We start from the raw sequence: 20,884 nt of genomic DNA on the forward strand, positions 1-20,884 counted from the left end.
GGCCTCGCCCCTCCCAATTTCAATAACCTCCTCCAATCCTACCCTCCGCCAATTCTGACCTCTTGTACAATCCTGAAGTTCTGTGCCTGGGCCCTAAGCTCTGGAATCCCCTCCCCAAACCTATTAATCTCTCTCTCTCTCTCTCTCTCTCTCCCCCCACCCCGCCTCTCGCTCCTTTAAGATGCTCCATAAAACCTACCTTGTCCCTGCCCTAACATCTCCTCATGTAACTCGGTGTCAAATTTCGTCCGATAACGTTCATATGGAGCGCCATCTCAGGCCGTTTTACTCCGTTAAAGGCGCTATTTAAATGGAAGTTGTTGTTGCACATAGGTTTTTCAGTAACATTTTACCAAAGTGAAAAGAGTATGATTTATATAATATGTTTTAATATAGATTGCCCGTTCGGTGTCCGTGACGTCATTTCACCGCGCCCGACGTTGCCGGAGTGGTCCTCGGAAGGCGCCGGCCGTTGCCCGGGAAACGCGGTCATGGCTTTGAGGAGAGTGTGCGGCCGGGCGCTGGGTTTCACCAGGCCGCAGCCGGCGGTCGAGACTTCGGTGTTTCCGTGCAGGTTACAGGGCCGAGCTTTGGCCAGCTCAGCAGCGGCGCGGGGACGGTGTGAAGCTCTGGTTTACCACAAGCATGGCGAGGCGCTCCGTGTCATCCAGTAAGGGACAGTAATTCAGAGCACAACCTGCACTAACTGTAACTCTGCAGAGACAAAAGCTGCCAGGTCAGGTCCTGGCCACACCGGACTCCGCCGGCCGGTTAGTGTAGTACGGCCCGTTGGTCGCAGCGTGGTACAAGCTGGCAACATTTGTCGCCCAGTTAAACCCCCTGTAAAAACATAAGAAACAGGAGCAGGAGTAGGCCGTTCGGCCCTTCGAGCCTGCTCCGCCATTTAATAAGATCATGGCTGATCTGATCATGGACTCGGCTCCACTTCCCTGCCCGCTCCCCATAACCCTTTATTCCCTTATTGCGCAAAAATCTGTCTATCTCCACCTTAAATATATTCAGTGACCCAGCCTCCACAACTCTCTGGGGCAGAGAATGCCATAGATTTACAAGCCAAATTCCTCTTCATCTCAGTTTTAAATGGGTGGCCCCTTATTCTGAGACTATGTCCCCGAGTTTTAGATTCTCCTATGAGTGGAAATATCCTCTCTGCATCCACCTTGTCAAGCCCCCTCATTACCTTATATGATTTGATAAGATCACCTGACATTCTTGACTAAAATGAGTATAGGTCCAACCTATCTTCATAAGTCAATCCCCTCATCTCCCAAATCAATCTAGTGAACCTTCTCTGACTAGCCTCCAATGCAAGTATATCCTTCCTTAAATACGGAGACTAAAACTGTATGCAGTACTCTAGGTGTGGCCTCACCAATACCCTGTACAGTTGTCGCAGGACTTCTCTGCTTTTATACTCGATCCCTTTTGCAATAAAGGCCAACATTCTATTTCCCTTCCTGATTACTTGCTGTACCTGCATACTAACTTTTTGTGTTTCATGCACAAGGACCCCCAGATCCCTCTGTACTGCAGCATTTTGTAATTTTCTCCATTTAAATAATTTGCTTTTCTATTATCTCTGCCACAGTGGATAACCTCATATTTTCCCACATTATACACCATCTGCCAAATTTTTGCCCACTCACTTAGCCTGTCTATGTCCCTTTGCAGATTTCTTTTGTCCTCCTCACAATTTGCTCTCCCACCCATCCACTTGGCATTCACTCTGAACCACTGGTGGTGCTTTTGTCTCAAAGCACTGAAGCCCCTGATCAGTGCATGGTCTTTTTCCCTGTAACCGTGGTGTAAATCACCCGACCTGCAGAGCAGGCACAGCATTGCAGAGCCATGAGAACTTGGGGCTACAAATCTGTCACATGCATCTGTTTATTTCTCTAATAGTTGGTTCTTCATATTTTGGATTGGAGCTTAGGAGGGTTATGGAAACCGTCTTGCAACAAATGTAAAAGCAGGCGCACAGAAGGGGGCAGGAATGAGGAAAAATAGTAAACGGACAGCACCTTTTAATAAAGGCGAGAGTTACAGGACTACCTCCACACACGGAGCTAAATTTAAAAAGTAGGACCTCAAAATTAGTAATCTTAGGATTGCTACCAGTGCCACGTGCTAGTCAGAGTAGGAATCGCAGGATAGCTCGGATGAATATGTGGCTTGAGGAGTGGTGCAGAAGGGAGGGATTCAAATTCCTGGGACATTGGAACTGGTTCTGGGGGAGGTGGGACCAGTACAAACCGGATGGTCTGCACCTGGGCAGGACTGGAGCCAATGTCTTTGGGGGAGTGTTTGCTAGTGCTGTTGGGGAGGAGTTAAACTAATATGGCAGGAGGATGGAAACCTATGCAGGGAGACAGAGGAAAGTAGAATGGGGGCAGAAGCAAAAGATAGAAAGAAGAAAAGTAAAAGTGGAGGGCAGAGAAACCCAAGACTAAAAGCAAAAAGGGCCACATTACAACAAAATTCTAAAGGGGCAAAGGGTGTTAAAAAGACAAGCCTGAAGACTCTGTGCCTCAATGCGAGGAGTATTCGCAATAAGGTGGACAAATTAACTGCACAGATAGCAGTCAACGGATATGATGTAATTGGCATCACGGAGACATGGCTCCAGGGTGACCAAGGCTGGGAACTCAACATCCAGGGGTATTCAACATTTAGGAAGGATAGACAGAAAGGTAAAGGAGGTGGGGTGGCATTGCTGGTTAAAGAGGAAATTAATGCAATAGTAAGGAAGGACATTAGCTTGGATAATGTGGAATCTGTATGGGTGGAGCTACGGAATACCAAAGGGCAGAAAACACTAGTGGGAGTTGTGTACAGACCATCCAAACAGTAGGAGTGAGGTTGGGGACAGCATTAAACAAGAAATGAGGTATGCGTGCAATAAAGGTACACAGTTATCATGGACGACTAATCTACATATTGATTGGGCTAACCAAACTGGTAGCAATGCAGTGGAGGAGGATTTCCTGGAGTGCATTAGGGATGGTTTTCTCGACAATATGTCGAGGAGCCAACTAGAGGGCTGGCCATCCTCGACTGGGTGATGTGTAATGAGAAAGGACTAATTATCAATCTTGTTGTGCGAGGCCCCTTGGGGAAGAGTGACCATAATATGGTAGAATTCTTTATTAAGGTGGAGAGTGACACAGTTAATTCAGAGACTAGGGTCCTGAACTTAAGGAAGGGTAACTTCAATGGTATGAGATGTGAATTGGCTAGAATAGACTGGCGAGTGATACTTAAAGGGTTGACGGTGGATAGGCAATGGCAAACATTTAAAGATCACATGGATGAATTTCAACAATTGTACATCCCTGTCTGGAGCAAAAATAAAATGGGGAAGATGGCTCAACTGTGGCTAATAAGGGAAATTAAGGATAGTGTTACATCCAAGGAAGAGGCATATAAATTGGCCAGAAAAAGCAGCAAACCTGAGGACTGGGAGAATTTTATGAGACAGCAGAGGAGGACAAAGGGTTTAATTAGGAGGGGGAAATTAGAGTCTGAGAAAAAGCTTGCTGGGAACATAAAAAATGACTGCAAAAGCTTCTATAGATATGTGAAGAGAAAAAGATTAGTGAAGACAAACGTAGGTCCCTTGCAGTCAGATTCAGGTGAATTTATAATGGGGAACAAAGAAATGGCAGACCAGTTAAACAAATACTTTGGTTCTGTCTTCACGAAGGAAGACACAAATAACCTTTCGGAAATACTAAGGGACCAAGGGTCTAGTGAGAAGGAGGAACTGAAGGAAATCCTTATTAGGCGGGAAATTGTGTTAGGGAAATTGATGGGATTGGAGGCCGATAAATCCCCGGGGCCTAATAGTCTGCATCCCAGAGTACTTAAGGAAGTGGCCATAGAAATAGTGGATGCATTGGTGGTCATTTTCCAACAGTTTATCGACTCTGGATCGGTTCCTATGGACTGGAGGGTAGCTAATGTAACACCGCGTTTTAAGAAGGGAGGGAGAGAGAAGGCGGGTAATTATAGACTGGTTAGCCTGACATCAGTAGTGGGGAAAATGTTGGAATCAATTTTTAAAGATGAAATAGCACATTTGGAAAGCAGTGACTGGATCAGTCCAAGTCAGCATGGATTTATGAAAGGGAAATCCTGCTTGACAAATCTTCTAGAATTTTTTGAGGATGTAATTGGTAGAGTGGACAAGGGAGAACCGGTGTATGCGGTGTATTTGGACTTTCAAAAGGCTTTTGACAAGGTCCCACACAAGAAATTGATGTGCAAAATTAAAGCACATGGTATTGGGGGTAATGTACTGACATGGATAGAGAACTGGTTGGCAGACAGGAAGCAGAGAGTCGGGATAAACGGGTCCTTTTCAGAATGACAGGCAGTGACTAGTGGGATGCCGCAGGGCTCAGTGCTGGGACTCCAGCTATTTACAATATACATTAATGATTTGGATGAGGGAATTGAGTGATTGTGTGTAATATCTCCAAGTTTGCAGATGACACTAAGCTGGGTGGCGGTGTGAGCTGTGAGGAGGACGCTAAAAGGCTGCAGGGTGACTTGGACAGGTTAGGTGAGTGGGCAAACAAGTGGCAGATGCAGTATAATGTGGATATATGTGAGATTATCCACTTTGGTGGCAAAAACACGAAGGCAGAATATTATCTGAATGGCGGCAGATTAGGAAAAGGGGAGGTGCAAAGAGACCTGAATGTCATGGTACATCAGTCATTGAAAGTTGGCATGCAAGTACAGCAGGCGGTGAAGAAGGCAAATGGTATGGTTTTGCCTTCATAGCTCGGGGATTTGAGTATAGGAGCAGGGAGTTCTTACTGCAGTTGTACAGGGCCTTAGAGAGGCCTCACCTGGAATATTGTGTTCAGTTTTGGTCTCCTAATCTGAGGAAGGACGTTCGTTATTTGGGGGAGTGTAGCAAAGGTTCACCAGACTGATTCCTGGGATGGCAGGACTGACATATGAGGAGAGACTGGATCGACTGGCCCTGTGTTCACTGGAGTTTAGAAGGATGAGAGGGGATCTCATAGAAACATATAAAATTCTGACGGGACTGGACAGGTTAAATGCAGAAAGAATGTTCCCGATGTTGGGGAAGTCCAGAACCAGGGGACATAGTCTAAGGATAAGGAGTAAGCCATTTAGGACTGAGATGAGGAGAAACTTCTTCACTCAGAGAGTTGTTAGCCTGTGGAATTCCCTACCGCAGAGAGTTGTTGATGCCAGTTCATTGGATATATTCAAGAGGGAGTTAGATATGGCCCTTATGGCTAAAGGGGTCAAGGGGTATGGAGAGTAAGCAGGAAAGAGGTACTGAGGTGAATGACCAGCCATGATCTTATTGAATGGTGGTGCAGGCTCGAAGGGCCAAATGGCCTACTCCTGCACCTATTTTCTATGTTTCGATGATGTAGTATATCTGGAGTTAGACACGAAGCTGAGTTTAAAAAGTTGCCTGGTAACTTTTAAAACTTACTTGTTTTAGTACTGCCGGAGGGCTTTGGCTTGCTCCAAACTTTAGCAATTAACTGCCTGTGGGAAGCTGGTCTGAGTTCAATTATTTATGTATAGAGATCGATGATGGTGTAACTTGGATATGCTGGCCCCATATCACTCCGGATAAGATTGGTACCTGTAACATAACTGGCCCTTTGGAGGGGGATAGATGCTTTAAATTGAGGGGATGAAATCTATGTGGAATAAGTTAGCTCTGGCTTGGTGCCAAGAATTCGTAAATTATATCTCTGCTGGTTAATTTTTACAGATTCTTTAAAATTGAATGTCGTTATTTTCAACAGAAAAATGAGTGTTGGACTGGATTGGTTCGCTTTTTGTTTTAATTCCCTTAACCACAAATTATTTTGAACAGCCTTCACTATAAATCAGGAAATTGTGTTTTATATAAAACTTTATCATGTCTGCCAGAATCATCCTAACTTGATTTGCATACAATTAAGTTTTGAATTGTTGCTACTTATGTCGGAAAGTAAGATTCAGCTAACAGCAATGAAATCAGTGTTCACTTAAATCTATTTCTGGTGGCATTGGTTGAGGGACAAATGTTGGTCAGGGCACTGGGAGAATTCACCGCTCCTTCAAATAATGGCAGGGAATCTTTAACATCCACCTATACTACTGGAACAGACAAACTTGTTTTAATGTTACATTCGAAGAATGATGTCGCCAACTCCCTCAGCACTGCACTGAAATGTCACCCTCGATTCTGTGCTCAAATCCCCCACAACGTTATTGCTCAGAGTTAAGGAATTAAGTTTCACTGCAGTTTAGAATGTCCCTTAGTTGGGTGATGGGGCAGTACCTTTCTAAATTTTGCTAGATCAAGAGATGATTGGATATGCAAATTCAAGTCATACATATGTAATTCCCTGTTTTATGTATGTACAGCAGCATCAGTAATGTGCTGAGTTCTACTGCTAGAAGAGCTCTGTACTTGTTTGCTTATATGCTTGTGCAAAGCAATACACTCCAGATTTAAATGTCAGTTGCATTTTAGTAGTGAATAGATGAAAGAGCAATCATTTCTTTCAACATCCAAAAAAAGACTCAATTCAAAGTTCCCCAGTGGTCTTAAGAACTATCTATGATGTTAGCGGTGCAATTGTACTGCTATTAAGCATTATTGTACATCAGCTTACTGTTGCAAATCAGTACAAAAGTGGCAGTTTAACTTGAGATGGGTCCTGCTCCAACTCCAGAATGCAGCAGTGCGAGACTCCTTTTCTCCTTGAGGCTATTTTTTAGCACTTGAGCTTGAAGCTGTATGGTGTATTATTCCAGTCTATCGTGATGCTAGGTTTAACTGGTATTCAGTACTGGAAGTCCTGGCCACATTAGAAACTTACTGCATCTCCGGGTCACTTCACAAACAGACTGCAGTCTTTTTTTAGTGTTTTGAGAAAGTGGACACTGGCTCAAAAAACATTAAACATATGCAGAATACTTTGGCAATATAACCTTTGAAATTTAAAGCTCTTATTCCAACTGACAGCTGGATTCTCTCAATTATGCTAATTTGATACGATGTGCAGAGTGCTGTAGCACTTTTGTTCTAGATGCTCTTTCTTTAAAAGTTTAAATCTCAGTGGGTCATGAAGATATCTTTTAATCATTCTTCAAAAATGCTTTTATTTTGCTGAATATTGAGTGCATAATGAAACTTTTATGAAAGTCCAAATAATGAGTGTGATGCCATAATTTCACTTTAGTCTCTAAAATGAGGCAGCACTGAAGCATCCAGCATCGCCATATCCACCATAAAACGCATTGAAGAATCTGATGGTGACACTTTTTACATTTAGATTTTGAGAGATACTAATTTAGCTTTGGACAAAAAATGCTAAAATTGTGGAAAAACAGATGTGAAATACAAACGAGCTAGTTTACATAATTTTGGAATACCAATCTAACAAATTCTACATTTACAAAAAAAACCCAAACAAAACATGTTGGAATGTCCAGCAGGTTGATCGGAGAAAGTCAAGCCAATTGAATCCTTTGATCAGAACTTCACGGCTCAACTACATGCTGGTTTTGCCAAATGAGTCGGCAGAGCAGAATGGTCTTGTTGTTTATGCTACTGTTCGAGTTGTTAGTTTGTTCAATGTAATCTATTTCAGGATTTCATGTCAGCATACCTGTCATATGCCAATGAGACTTTATGTTGTGCAATTGTTTTTGACCTTCACCAGAGATTTGGGACACAGGTCTGGTATTTGTGTTTGTCCATCACTGATTTAACCTGAAGGCATTCTTTGCAGTGCTCAAGTTTCTGTAATTGCAGTTCACATTCATTTTATGGACCTCTGTTGCTCTTAAATGCTTTTAGCAGCACAGCTTTTGTAACAGACCCCTGCTGCCGTCCCTTTGGTCACCTTTAGCGCTCCGTTACGCAAGAAGAGGAGGCCTCGAGTCCGTGATCTTTGGCGAGCGTTCGACCAAAAGGTAAGTGCGCATCTTTTGTCCTATTTTGAGTCAAACGCCCGTGGGAAGAAGAAACCGGGATTTCAAATTGTGTCGGAGCTATGATATTCTTGTCAGACAGAGCCTCATATTGTTTATAAAATATTATTCTACAACATTAGGCACTTTGAGCAGTTGTAATTGAACCCAGGTGAGACAGCTGTTTGATCTAGTCTGTTTGACAAATATCCCACACTAAAATAGAAGTTAGGAACCAATCACTTGCTGTGCTGTATATTATACAAAATAATGGGCACAGAAGTTTCTTCTAAAACGGTAAACCATCCTGAGTTTAAGATACTTTTATACTTGAGATCTCTTCCAATTGTGCTTTAGGCATTGTTTCATTCTTTGTGCCTAGCATGTTGTGTCACCTCATGGATACAGTAACATGTACCTCTAGTAACAGTATCCTGACTTATCACCATAATAGAGTGAAGCCTCTTTATCCGAACTGCTCTTCAGAATAAATTCAGGGTTTATCTCTTCCACACTTTTTTTTGCTGCAGTGAATTTAACATTTGTATATGTTTTTGACAACATTGAGCAGCAGTACTTGAAGCAGAAACAATAATTAAAAACTCACAGAACATTGAATGGAAATGTATTTGTCCATTTAAAAGGAATGTACAATAATTGTATATATTTTTTTGGTGCTCATAGGGTGTGGAATTGGAATATTTCCCATTTTGGACATCCATTGTTAATGTTTAGTGCCCCCAAATCAGATATAGTTCATTTAAGTGCAGAGTAAAGCTCTCCTTTCACTGCTGCAACAACGTACGTTTATGGTATTCTCAGTATGTTTGACAGAGATCAGACTTGTCTCCCATTAGCCTGACATAGGAATCAAACCACACCATTGAGTCACCTGAAGATAATCACTTCAAGGAAAAAGAATATGGCGAAATCTGATGCTTTCATTTGGAGAAAAAAAGTTATTTGTGATTAAATGTGCTTTGTGATGAGTGTATATACGATGGTATTCCATACATAATTTTGAAAGAAAGAAATCTATCAAGAAGTATTTCAACCAAGATATGTTTCACAAATGTAAAGGACATATAATGTATTCAGCGATATCGTGAAGTCAGTCTGTTTATTGATTCGGCTTGTTTTTAGTTATAGTCTCTATGTTCCATTTAATGTTGGTACGTGCTTCGTGGGAAATTAGATTTCACAAACCTGGATTGTACTTTTCAAGCTTGAGTTGTTAAATCATTTGTTCAGTCTGGAATTAGGACATGTCAATAGATCTAAATTTTTGTTCTCAATGAAGTGCTCTGTTATATTGTTGCAGGCTTGAGAACCTCGAGCTTCCCCAGCTTGGTGATTCTGATATCAGGGCCCAAATGTTAGCAGCACCCATCAATCCTTCAGACATCAACATGGTGCAAGGTAATATGGTGCATGTTTCTGAGCTTGAGTGGTTTCAACAACACATTTGAATTAATTGTGATTTACTAAATACATGCATTTTCTGCATTCAGTAAATCACAATTATCTTCAAGTCTAGATTGAGTTTAAAGCATTGAGAAAGAACATTTGTGCTGAACCTGAAAAAGGAAATGCTGGAAATATGTAGCAGGGTCTGGCAGCATCTGTAAGAGAAAGATCATTCAATATTCCAAAATGTTAACGTATCTTTATTTTCAGATACTAACAGACCTGTTTAGCTTTTTCTGGTTTTATTTCAGATTTCCTGCATTTGTGTTTTTTTTTAGCTTGTTTCGAAGCAAGGCATGATGCTCACAGTTACTTGAAGCAACTCCAATTGATTTGTAGATAAGTAGCTATGCTCAAAGTTGATTGTATTTTAATCCTTCAATCTCATAAGCAAAATTTGTAATTGCAATAAGCATTAGCCTTGTGTTGTGTGGAACAACTGGAAAAAGTTCAGAATTGGGCTACACTATATTCAAGATTATAAAAAGTACAAGGTTGAATGGAAATTTAAACAACAGGAGTAGGGTTTTGAACAAGTAATACTTGGCAGTCACTTGCAGTTTCCCCTAACATTGGCCTTGATAGAAGTTTAAAAGGTATATTAAGGTGATTTCATGACAGTTTTTCCTTAGCGTGCTGCTGATGTCAGGAGTTAGCCACTGAATTTAGAACTGAATTATGTAACCTGCCATAGCATGGTTTAAAGAAAATAAATATCCAATGCCTTTCACTACTGTACGTCCAGTACAGATTTTAAAGTAATTAAACTGAATGATGAATAATTACAATGTTAAGATCTATATTCGAACACAGTTCAAAGGAATGGAACCAACTTCCAACCTTACTTCCAACTTGACATGTTTGAGGAAAATGCTTTTGAACCCATATTTTTAAATGAACTATTAATTAAAAAAGACTTGCATTTATATAGCACCTTTCACGACCACTGAATGTCCCAAAGTGCTTTGCAGCCAAGTACTTTTGAAGTGTAGTCACCGTTGTAATGTAGGAAATGCGGCAGCCAATTTGTGCACAGCAAGCTCTCTCAAACAGCAGTGTGATAATGACCAGATAATCTGTTTTGCTCTGTTAATTGAGGGATAAATATTAGCCAGGACACCAAGGATTAATCCCCCTGCTCCTCTTCAAATGGTGCCATGGGATCCTTTGCATCCACCTGAGAGAACAGACTTGGTTTAACGTCTCATCCAAAAAATGGCACCTGCGACAGTGCAGCACTCCTTCAGTACTGCACTGGAATGTCAGCCTACATTTTTATGCTCAAATCTCTGGAGTGGGGCTTAAACCCACAACCTTCTAACTCCGAGGCGAGAGTGCTACCCATTGAGCCACAGCTGATACTATTCATTCATTATTTAAATTCTTAGTCATTCCAAATTAATCAAGAGGATTGTAGGCCTCTGACTTCAATGCTTAAACTGAAAGAGAAATAGTTCCGGCAATTTCCTCACCTTAAAAAATCTAGATCATTGCCCCTAATCCTCTTAATGAATTTGTATTGAAAATTGACTGCTGGTGCCATACAGATTGGCAGGGGCAAAATGCGATCAAGGATTATGTTCGCTATTTGTATCCAGAGACCTTTTGCTCCTTCCCTTCCCCGCCCCCCCTCCAACCAAGCTGAAAAGTGTGTGTGTGTGTGTGTGTGTGTGTATATACACATTTCAAGCTCAACCAAGCCTCCTGGTATGAGTGAATAGCCTCTCCAGACGTGAAGAATGGCCACTTGCATAAGATACAAGGAGGCTGCAAGCTCCTGTGTAACTGTACCCAGCAAAAGCCAGCACTTCTGGGAAAGGAGGAACAGGGGAGAAAATAAAATTGGACTGATCAAATAATTTTTTAACAAAGTTTTTAATTAACCAGCAAAAATAAATTGCTAAAGTTCAAGTGTTAAATCTGTACAGTATTCTTTATATCTGCATTTGCTGCTGTTTTATATTAAAAAAATACAGAAATTCAGTAAGGGAATATTTTACTGTAATTTGTCCCAAAAGTATTTGTAGTGTTAAGATTTTCTGGTTGTTAATGGCATGTTTCTGTGTTCTTAGCACTTAAAATGTGCTTTATTGCACAATGAAATGTCACAGATTTCCCACATATATTTTGGAAGGCACCAAAATAAATCAATACTTCATATTGAGGGAAATCCTTATTAGCCGGAAAATTGTGTTGGGGAAATTGATGGGATTGAAGGCCGATAAATCCCCAGGGCCTGATGGACTGCATCCCAGAGTACTTAAGGAGGTGGCCTTGGAAATAGTGGATGCATTGACAGTCATTTTCCAACATTCCATTGACTCTGGATCAGTTCCTATAGAGTGGAGGGTAGCCAATGTAACCCCACTTTTTAAAAAAGGAGGGAGAGAGAAAACAGGGAATTATAGACCGGTCAGCCTGACATCGGTAGTGGGTAAAATGATGGAATCAATTATTAAGGATGTCATAGCAGTGCATTTGAAAAGAGGTGGCATGATAGGTCCAAGTCAGCATGGATTTGTGAAAGGGAAATCATGCTTGACAAATCTTCTGGAATTTTTTGAGGATGTTTCCAGTAGAGTGGACAAGGGAGAACCAGTTGATGTGGTATATTTGGACTTTCAGAAGGCGTTCGACAAGGTCCCACACAAGAGATTGATGTGCAAAGTTAGAGCACATGGGATTGGGGGTAGTGTGCTGACATGGATTGAGAACTGGTTGTCAGACAGGAAGCAAAGAGTAGGAGTAAATGGGGACTTTTCAGAATGGCAGGCAGTGACTAGTGAGGTACCGCAAGGTTCTGTGCTGGGGCCCCAGCTGTTTACACTGTACATTAATGATTTAAACGAGGAGATTAAATATAGTATCTCCAAATTTGCGGATGACACTAAGTTGGGTGGCAGTGTGAGCTGCGAGGAGGATGCTGTGAGGCTGCAGAGTGACTTGGATAGGTTAGGTGAGTGGGCAAATGCATGGCAGATGAAGTATAATGTGGATAAATGTGAGGTTATCCACTTTGGTGGTAAAAACAGAGAGACAGGCTATTATCTGAATGGTGACAGATTAGGAAAAGGGGAGGTGCAAAGAGACCTGGGTGTCGTGGTACATCAGTCATTGAAGGTTGGCATGCAGGTGCAGCAGGCGGTTAAGAAAGCAAATGGCATGTTGGCCTTCATAGCAAGTGGATTTGAGTACAGGGGCAGGGAGGTGTTGCTACAGTTGTACAGGGCATTGGTGAGGCCACACCTGGAGTATTGTGTACAGTTTTGGTCTCCTAACCTGAGGAAGGACATTCTTGCTATTGAGGGAGTGCAGCGAAGGTTCACCAGACTGATTCCCGGGATGGCGGGACTGACCTATCAAGAAAGACTGGATCAACTGGGCTTGTATTCACTGGAGTTCAGAAGAATGAGAGGGGACCTCATAGAAACATTTAAAATTCTGACGGGGTTAGACAGGTTGGATGCAGGAAGAATGTTCCCAATGTTGGGGAAGTCCAGAACCAGAGGTCACAGTCTAAGGATAAGGGGTAAGCCATTTAGGACCGAGATGCGGAGGAACTTCTTCACCCAGAGAGTGGGGAACCTGTGGAATTCTCTACCACAGAAAGTTGTTGAGGCCAATTCACTAAATATATTCAGAGGACTTAGATGTAGTCCTTACTACTAGGGGGATCAAGGGGTATGGCGAGAACTCATTGAATGGCGGTGCAGGCTAGAAGGGCCGAATGGCCTACTCCTGCACCTATTTTCTATGTTTCTATGTTTCTATATTACTATTGAAGGGTTCAGTATTTTGGTATATGAGGAGCTTTCCAGATGGAAAAGTGGTACATTGAAAATACTTTCAATTATAATACTTCGCCCTCTCTCCGCCACCCCCCCCTCCCCCCCCCAAAAATCTCCTGTTTATAAGAAAGAATTCCAAGTGTACAAAATCTTGAGGCAATGGGGGGAAAATTGCGGTCGGAGACTTCCTGCAGGCGAACGCCTCCGACCAAATTTTTTTAAGGAAAATACCTGGTGGTCCCAGAGGAACGTAAAATTGCACTCCGAGGCCTAGTTCCAGCATAAGGGAACATGTCTTTTCGGATCATATGCGTATCCTGAGATCACGTGGGCCTCGACCACCAATCACAATGTAGTATTCCCATTACTATCCATGAGAATACCCCTAAAATCAAATAAAACACAAACATAAATTTAAAAAAAACACTACACTTTAAAAAAAATTAATAGAAATTGCATTAAATTAAAAGTTTCAGAGAAAAACTTAATTTTTTGAATTAAAAAAAATGTTTTGATAGTGTTAAAAATAAACTTGCCTTCATAGACAGGGTTTTTAATATAAAAATAAGTAGCAACAGTTAATTTTTCTATGTTTTCAAACTCTTATGCCTGGTAAAAGTAGGCTATACACCTGCTTTTACCACGCGTAAGAGTTTGAAGGACATATGCTGGGAAAAAGTTGGGCAAATAGCCCAAGTCTCCACCTGCGAATGTTCTTCTCCCACTGATGCCAATAGTGGATAATCAAGGGGCTATAGTGAGGGAGTAACTTAATACAATCACTATCACTAATGAAGTAGTACCAGGTAAAATAATGGGACTAATGGGCCTGATGGCTTACATCCTAGGGTCTTAAAAGAAGTGGCTGCAGAGATGGTGGATCCATTGGTTGTAATCTACCAAAATTTCCTGGATTCTGAGACGGTCCCAGCGGATATGAAAACCGCGAATATAATGCCCTTATTTAAAAAAGGAGGCAGACAAAAAGCAGGAAACTATATACCAGTTAGCCTAACATGTGTCGTTGGGAAAATGCTAGGGTCCATTATTAAGGAAGCAGTAGCGGGACATTTGGAACAGCATGATTCAATCAAGCAGAGTCAGCATGGTTTTATGAAAGGGAAATCATGTTTGACAAATTTGCTGGAGTTCTTTGAGGATGTAATGAGCAGGGTGGATAAGGGGGAACCAGTGGATGTGGTGTATTTAGATTTCCGGAAGGCATTCGATAAGGTGCCACATAAGAGATTGCTACACAAGATAAAAGTTCACGGGGTTGGGGGTAATATATTAGCAGGGATAGAGGATTGGCTAACTAACAGAAAACAGTGTAGGGATAAATGGGTCATTTTCCAGTTACTAGTGGGGTGCCGCAGGTATCGGTGCTGGATCCACAACTATTTACAATCTATATTAATAACTTGGATGAAGGGACCGAGTGTAATGTAGCCAAGTTTGCTGATGGTACAAAGGTGGGTGGGAAAGCAAATTGTGAGGAGGACACAAAAAATCTGCAAAGGGATATAGACAGGCTAAGTGATATAGACAGGCTAAGTGAGTGGGCAAACATTTGGCAGATTGAGTATAATGTGGGAAAATATGAGGTTATCCACTTTGGCAGAAATAATATAAAAGCAAATTATAATTTAAATGGAAAAGAATTGCAAAGTGTTGCAGTACAGAGAGACCTGGGGGTCCTTGTGCATGAAACACAAAAAGTTATTATGCAGCTACAGCAAAGTAATCAGGAAGGCAAATGGAATGTTGGCCTTTATTGCAAGGGGGATAGAGTATAAAAGCAGAGAAGTCCTGCTACAACTGTGCAGGGTATTGGTAAGGCCACACCTGGAATACTGTGTACAGTTTTGGTCTCCATATTTAAGGAAGCATATACTTGCTTTGGAGACTGTTCAGAGAAGGTTCACTAGGTTGATTCCAGAGATGAGGGGGGTTGGCTTATGAAGATAGGTTAAGTCGGTTGGGCCTATACACATTGGAGTTCAGAAGAATGAGAGGTGATCTTATTGAAACATATAAGATAATGAGGGGGCTCGACAAGGTGGATGCACAGAGGATATTTTCACTCATAGGGGAAACTAAAACTAGGGAACATAGTCTCAGAATAAGGGGCTGCCCATTTAAAACTGAGATGAGGAACTTCTTCTGATGGCTGTAAATCTATTGAATTTTCTGCCCCAGAGAGCTGTGGAGGCTGGGACATTGAATATATTTAAGGCAGAGATAGACAGATTTTTGAGCAATAGGGGAGTAAAGGGTTATGGGGAGTAGGCAGGGAAGTGGAACTGAGCCCACAATCAGATCAGCCATGATCTTATTGAATGGCGGAGCAGGCTCGAGGGGCCAAATGGTGTACTCCTGCTCCTATTTCTTACGTTCTTATGCATGCAATTTGACAGATTGCAAAAGCTGGTTCTCGGCATGCAATGTGCATGCGCCGAGAACCAGCTTTTGCAATCTGTCAAATTGCATTTGCAAGGCCTCTTCGGGTGAGTGCACACAACATACCCACCGGGAGAGGCCGCAGGTTTCTGCCCAATGTGCTGGAAACCTGTCATATTGGGTGTCTTCACTTGGAGCTGCACTGCTGAGGTCTTCCAGGGGTCCATAAACTGCTGACATTACAATTTAATTTTGACAAGTTCAAATGTACTTTTTCAGCAATTTACATTTACCTCGACCTCCGAAACGGCCCTCAAATGCATCAAAACTGGCTCTTCTATTTCCACAACAGCCATCCACGTACACCGTAAGAGTGGGTCTGCTAATTTAGTACTGACTTATGAATTATTTTGTCCTGTGGAATTGTTGTGAGACTGTTCATTTTACTGGGAACTGGTAGACCCATTAGATAGAGGGAGAGAGAGAGAATTTGAACCCATGTTTCATAGGTGAAAGTGCAATGTTTTAATCTATTCATTGTTCAGTCCTCTTTAAAACAAGTAAATAAAAACAAAGGTAAAATGATACACCATTTGTATAAGTGGCTTAAGGCTCATCTTTCAGCCACAAGACAGAAAGTGACCCACTTTACCCTTGCTTGTATTATGATACAGCCCAGCAGGCTGCGCAGTTAACAAAAGCATGCCGAAGCTTGAGTGCGGTTTCCTCACACTTTGCATTATTTGGTGTCTTTTTGCAGGTACCTACCCTATTCTCCCTGATCTTCCAGCAGTTGGAGGCAATGAGGGGGTAGGACAAGTCCTGGATGTAGGCAGTAAAGTGACTGATGTGAAGCCAGGAGACTGGGTGATACCATCTGATGCAGGGCTGGGTAAGTTTCTGTATTTCTGTATTTCTTCAGCCTCACTTCAAAGATGATGTAGCAAACAAGGAAAACGAGGACTAGATTCCAATGGGTGTGCTGCCGCAGTTTATTATTGTTGAATGCTATAAACTTAAAATTGGCCACTATTTCTCCTATATTTAAGTTGCAACTTGATGCATATGTTTAATTTATTGAAATATGGTAGAGGATGGCTTTTGTACCATTTGTAGTTTTCTACTCAAAATGGCAACTATCAAATATCAGACTGACTTGTACACACGGCTCCTGTTAATTCAAAGTCTTTTTTTGCTTGGAAAAAAATTCAAATTCTGTAGTAGTTCGAGTAAAGATTTTTCAGATAACATCAGAGGGAGTTTTTGTTGCAAAGTTTGAATTTGAATTAACAGAATTCAAATGAAGCAACTATGAATTAAGAGGGCTAGACTATATAAGAAGAGTAGTCGGCATACTGCTGATTTTTATTCCTGGCCCTAGTCCAGGCGTGCTGAGGCCAATTGTAGCACCTCAATTGCTGCACTGGTTGAGATAAGCTTAACTCGGCACAGACCAGGAAGTTGAGATGGGACCTTCTGGTCTCTGTGCAGCATGTGGTGCATTTACCAAGTTAGCAGGAAGAGGACTGTTTAATGTGTCTCTCTTTATTGAAAGCTCTAATAATGTCACCCGATCAATCAATTGCGTCCATTTGCAGGACATCTGAACCTATTCAAAGATACAGTTTTCACTGCAGGTGATAGAGTAGGAATACTTTGAAGGCTGTGAAGGAAATTGAATACTCAATAAATTCTCTGTTCCTCGCTCCAACCCGCTTCTCAATCTTCCTCGCCGCCATGTTCCACCTCACAGTCAACAAGCTCCCCGCTGGTGTGGAACTAAACTACAAAACCAGTAGGAAGCTGTTTAACCTACGCCACCTCCAGGCCAGGTTCAAAATCACCCCAACCTCTGTCGTTGAACTGTAGTATGCAGACGACACCTGCTTCTGTGCACATTCTGAGGCTGAACTCCAGAATATAGTCTATGTATTCACTGAGGCATATGAAAGCATGGGCCTTACGCTTAACACCCGTAAGACAAAGGTCCTCCACCAGCTTGTCCCCGCCGCACAGCACTGACCCCCAGTCATCAAGATTCATGGCGCGGCCCTCGACAACGTGGACCATTTCCCATATCTCGGGAGCCTCTTATCAACAAAGGCAGACATTGATGCGGAGATTCAACATTGCCTCCAGTGCGCCAGTGCAGCCTTTGGTCATCTCAGGAAAATAGTGTTTGAAGACCAGGCCCTCAAATCTACCACCAAGCTCATGGTCTACAGGGCTGTTGTAATACCCGCCCTCCTGTATGGATCAGAGGCATAGACGAGATATATGACCAGCGATGTCTCTGCACGATCCTGCAAATCCCCTGGGAGGACAGGCGTACCAACATCAGTGTCCTCGTCCAGGCTAACATCCCCAGTATTGAAGCACTGATCACACTCTTATCAGCTTTGCTGGGCAGGCCACATAGTTCGCATGCCAGATCCAAGACTCCCTAAGCAAATGCTTTTTGCGGAGCTCCTTCATGGCAAACGAGCCAAAGGTGGGCAGCGGAAACGTTGCAAGGACACCCTCAAAGCCTCCCTGGTAAAGTGCGACATCACCATTGACACCTGGGAGACCCTGGCCGAAGACCGCCCGAGGTGGAGAAAGTGCATCCGGGAGGGCATGGAGTTCTTTGAGTTTCAACGCAAAGAGGTCAAGCGCAGGCAGCGGAAGGAGTGCGCGGCAAACCAGCCCCACCCACCTCTTCCCTCGACAAATGTCTGTCCCACCTGGAACAGGGTCTGTGGCTCTCGGACTGTTCAGCCACCAAAGAACTCACTTTTGGAGTGGAAGCAAGTCTTCCTCGATTCCGAGTGACTGCCTGTAATGATGATGATGATGACTTTGAAGGCTGTGAAGGAAATTGAATACTCAGTAAATTCTCTGTTCCTAAGTTCTACGGATACACAGTAACTTGTTCCGTGATTTGTTATTGGCTAATGGAATAAATTGGAAACGCTGCCTGTAAACCTCTGATAATCTCTCTGACTCTTGGACGGATGATGCCTTGCACAAAAACCCAAACTTAAATTCCTTTTGAGATTTTTTTCTCCACTATCAACAAGCCTCTGCATGCTGATAGTCCATCCCAACGAAGAACACTAATGGCACTGGAGGCCTGTATAGTTCTTGCCCATGCACACAGCTTGTCCAACCCTGACATGACTCTTCAACATGCTGAGAATATTTTTGCTGGTTGACTCCCACCCACCCCAATGGGAACTAGCCTGTTCACCTATCTTCCCCGCATCCCACCCCAGTGATAGAGGTAGCCAGAGTCCCCTCCCTCTCGCATGCTGGGTGACTTTGCGAGCCATGTCAACTCCTCCAAACAAGTATGCCAGCCCCCCCGCCAACAGAGTTTGACCCTCTTTACGCTAACTGAGACAGTTTGACAGCCTGCTATTGGGTCCCGCTGATGTAGTTTCTCTCCCTAAGCCTACCCTTCCCCCACCCCCACCCCAATACCCATACCCCCTCCTTGCTACGGAATGAATTTAAGCTCTTTTTAAAGAAAGATTTAAGAAATGAAGGTTTACATTTAAATAACACCTTAGCATATCTCTCAGAAACATCTCAAATCATTTCACATAGAGTTAATTACTTTGAAGTGCATGGACTGTTACATAGGCAAATGCAGCAGCCATTTTGCACACAGTTCCCACTAACAGCAGTGATTATTATGATTTATTAATCCATACATGCCAACTTGAAAAACTAGCAGAAGCTGAACAGCAGTTTCAAAAATGCTGACAACTTAAAAATAGCCCTGAATATCAGTCTATACTACGTAGTGCAGTGAAGCAAGGGCTTGTCACAACTTAAGCTGCAAGTATTCTATCACTTGTAGTTTGGAAGATTGTAGCAATTTGGAAGATTGTGAGAATTTGGTTTTAAATCTTTTATTCTTGTGGATAAATTGTGAGTCATTGTGGATCTGTCCTGGGACATTAACCAGGTTAATAGATTGGAGAAAAACTGATTTTGAGGTTCTGAAAATAGAACTTGGGAAAATAAAATGGGCAACAATATTGGCAAAACACGATGTTGAATAGTAATGAGAAATATTAAAACTGTTCAACTGCGTGCACGAAAAATATATTCCGCTTAAAGGAAAGAAGAAATGAAACACTAATGACATTCTATGGATTAATAAAGCCATAAGGGAACAATTGAGGGTGAGGAAAGAGGCATACATTAAGTACATAGACAGCCGGGGAGTACATGATACGGGAGAATATGAAGCGATTAGGAGAGAAGTCAAGAAAACAATTAGGAAGGCAAAGAGGAACTATGAAATTAAATGATCACGACTCATAAAATAAAATAGTGAAATATTTTACAGGCGCGTCTATATAAAAAGGAAGGTTGGGATGGGAAGAGGGCCATTAAGGGATAGGCAAAGCAGGCTAATACTACAAGTAACGGAGAGATGGCAGAAATATTAAATAATTATTTTGCTTCAGTATTTACCAGGGAGATAGAACAGGTGGACATGACATTGGACGATGAGATTTGTAATGAGATAAGTGCATTTAAAATAAAAAGAGGGTATATATTAAATAAATTAATCAAACTTAAAGAGGATAAAACCCCTGGCAGATGGATTGCATCCATGCATTTTAAAGGAATCTAGAAGCAGATAACAGAGGCATTACTATACATATTTTATAAATTATTAGAAAAAGATGTATTGCCAGAGGACTGGTGGGTGGCTTATGTAATACCTATATTTAAGAAGGGGCGATAGAACATGTATAGGGAATTATAATCAGTCAGCGTAACATCGGTGGTAGGAAAAGTAATGGAATCCCTACTAAAGGAGAAAATAGAAGAACATCTAGAAACCAAAAATATGTTAACGAAAGTCATTTCAAGAGGGCAAGTCTTGATTGACCAACCTTAGTGAATTTTTTGAAGATGTAACAGACAATGGTAATGCCGTAGATGTAATTTATCTAGATTTTAAAAAAGGCCTCCAATAAGATAACCCAAAATAGACTGATGAACAAGGTCAGAGAATGAGGAGCCAGGTGACAAGTAGCAGTATGGATAGCTAGCTGGCTTCAAGGCAGAAAGCAGAGAGTAAGAGTAAAGGGTAGCTATTCACAGTGGCAGAAGATAGGTAGTGGTGTTCCACAAGGATCAGTGCTGGGACTACTGCTGTTCACAATTTACATTAATGATTTAGACATTAGAATCAAAAATCTAATTTCTAAATTTGTGGATGAAATTTACAGCATGGAAGA

General features: G+C 42.0%; 1 protein-coding gene and 1 long non-coding RNA gene across 6 annotated transcripts in view; one reads left to right on the forward strand and one right to left on the reverse strand.

Moving 5' to 3' along the window:
• Positions 1 to 409, reverse strand: part of LOC139279741 (uncharacterized) — a 63,441-nt gene extending 63,032 nt beyond the window's left edge. Inside the window, exon 1 of the long non-coding RNA XR_011596518.1 lies at positions 200 to 409. This is a non-coding gene — a long non-coding RNA (uncharacterized lncRNA). The remainder of the gene's footprint in view (positions 1 to 199) is intronic.
• Positions 394 to 20,884, forward strand: part of mecr (mitochondrial trans-2-enoyl-CoA reductase) — a 103,829-nt gene continuing 83,338 nt past the window's right edge. Inside the window, exons 1-4 of one of the 5 annotated variants that reach the window (XM_070898926.1) lie at positions 612 to 670; positions 7,874 to 7,989; positions 9,308 to 9,405; positions 16,402 to 16,533. In XM_070898926.1, coding sequence (XP_070755027.1) covers positions 9,360 to 9,405; positions 16,402 to 16,533 — 178 coding nt within the window. In that variant the 5' untranslated portion in view covers positions 612 to 670; positions 7,874 to 7,989; positions 9,308 to 9,359. Of the gene's footprint in view, positions 671 to 7,873; positions 7,990 to 9,307; positions 9,406 to 16,401; positions 16,534 to 20,884 lie in introns of all 5 variants that reach the window. The other 4 variants (XM_070898925.1, XM_070898924.1, XM_070898922.1 and 1 more) reach the window with 4 other exon arrangements.

This window comes from Pristiophorus japonicus, chromosome 14 (assembly GCF_044704955.1).
Source record: "Pristiophorus japonicus isolate sPriJap1 chromosome 14, sPriJap1.hap1, whole genome shotgun sequence".
Classification (NCBI taxonomy): Eukaryota; Metazoa; Chordata; class Chondrichthyes; family Pristiophoridae; genus Pristiophorus; species Pristiophorus japonicus.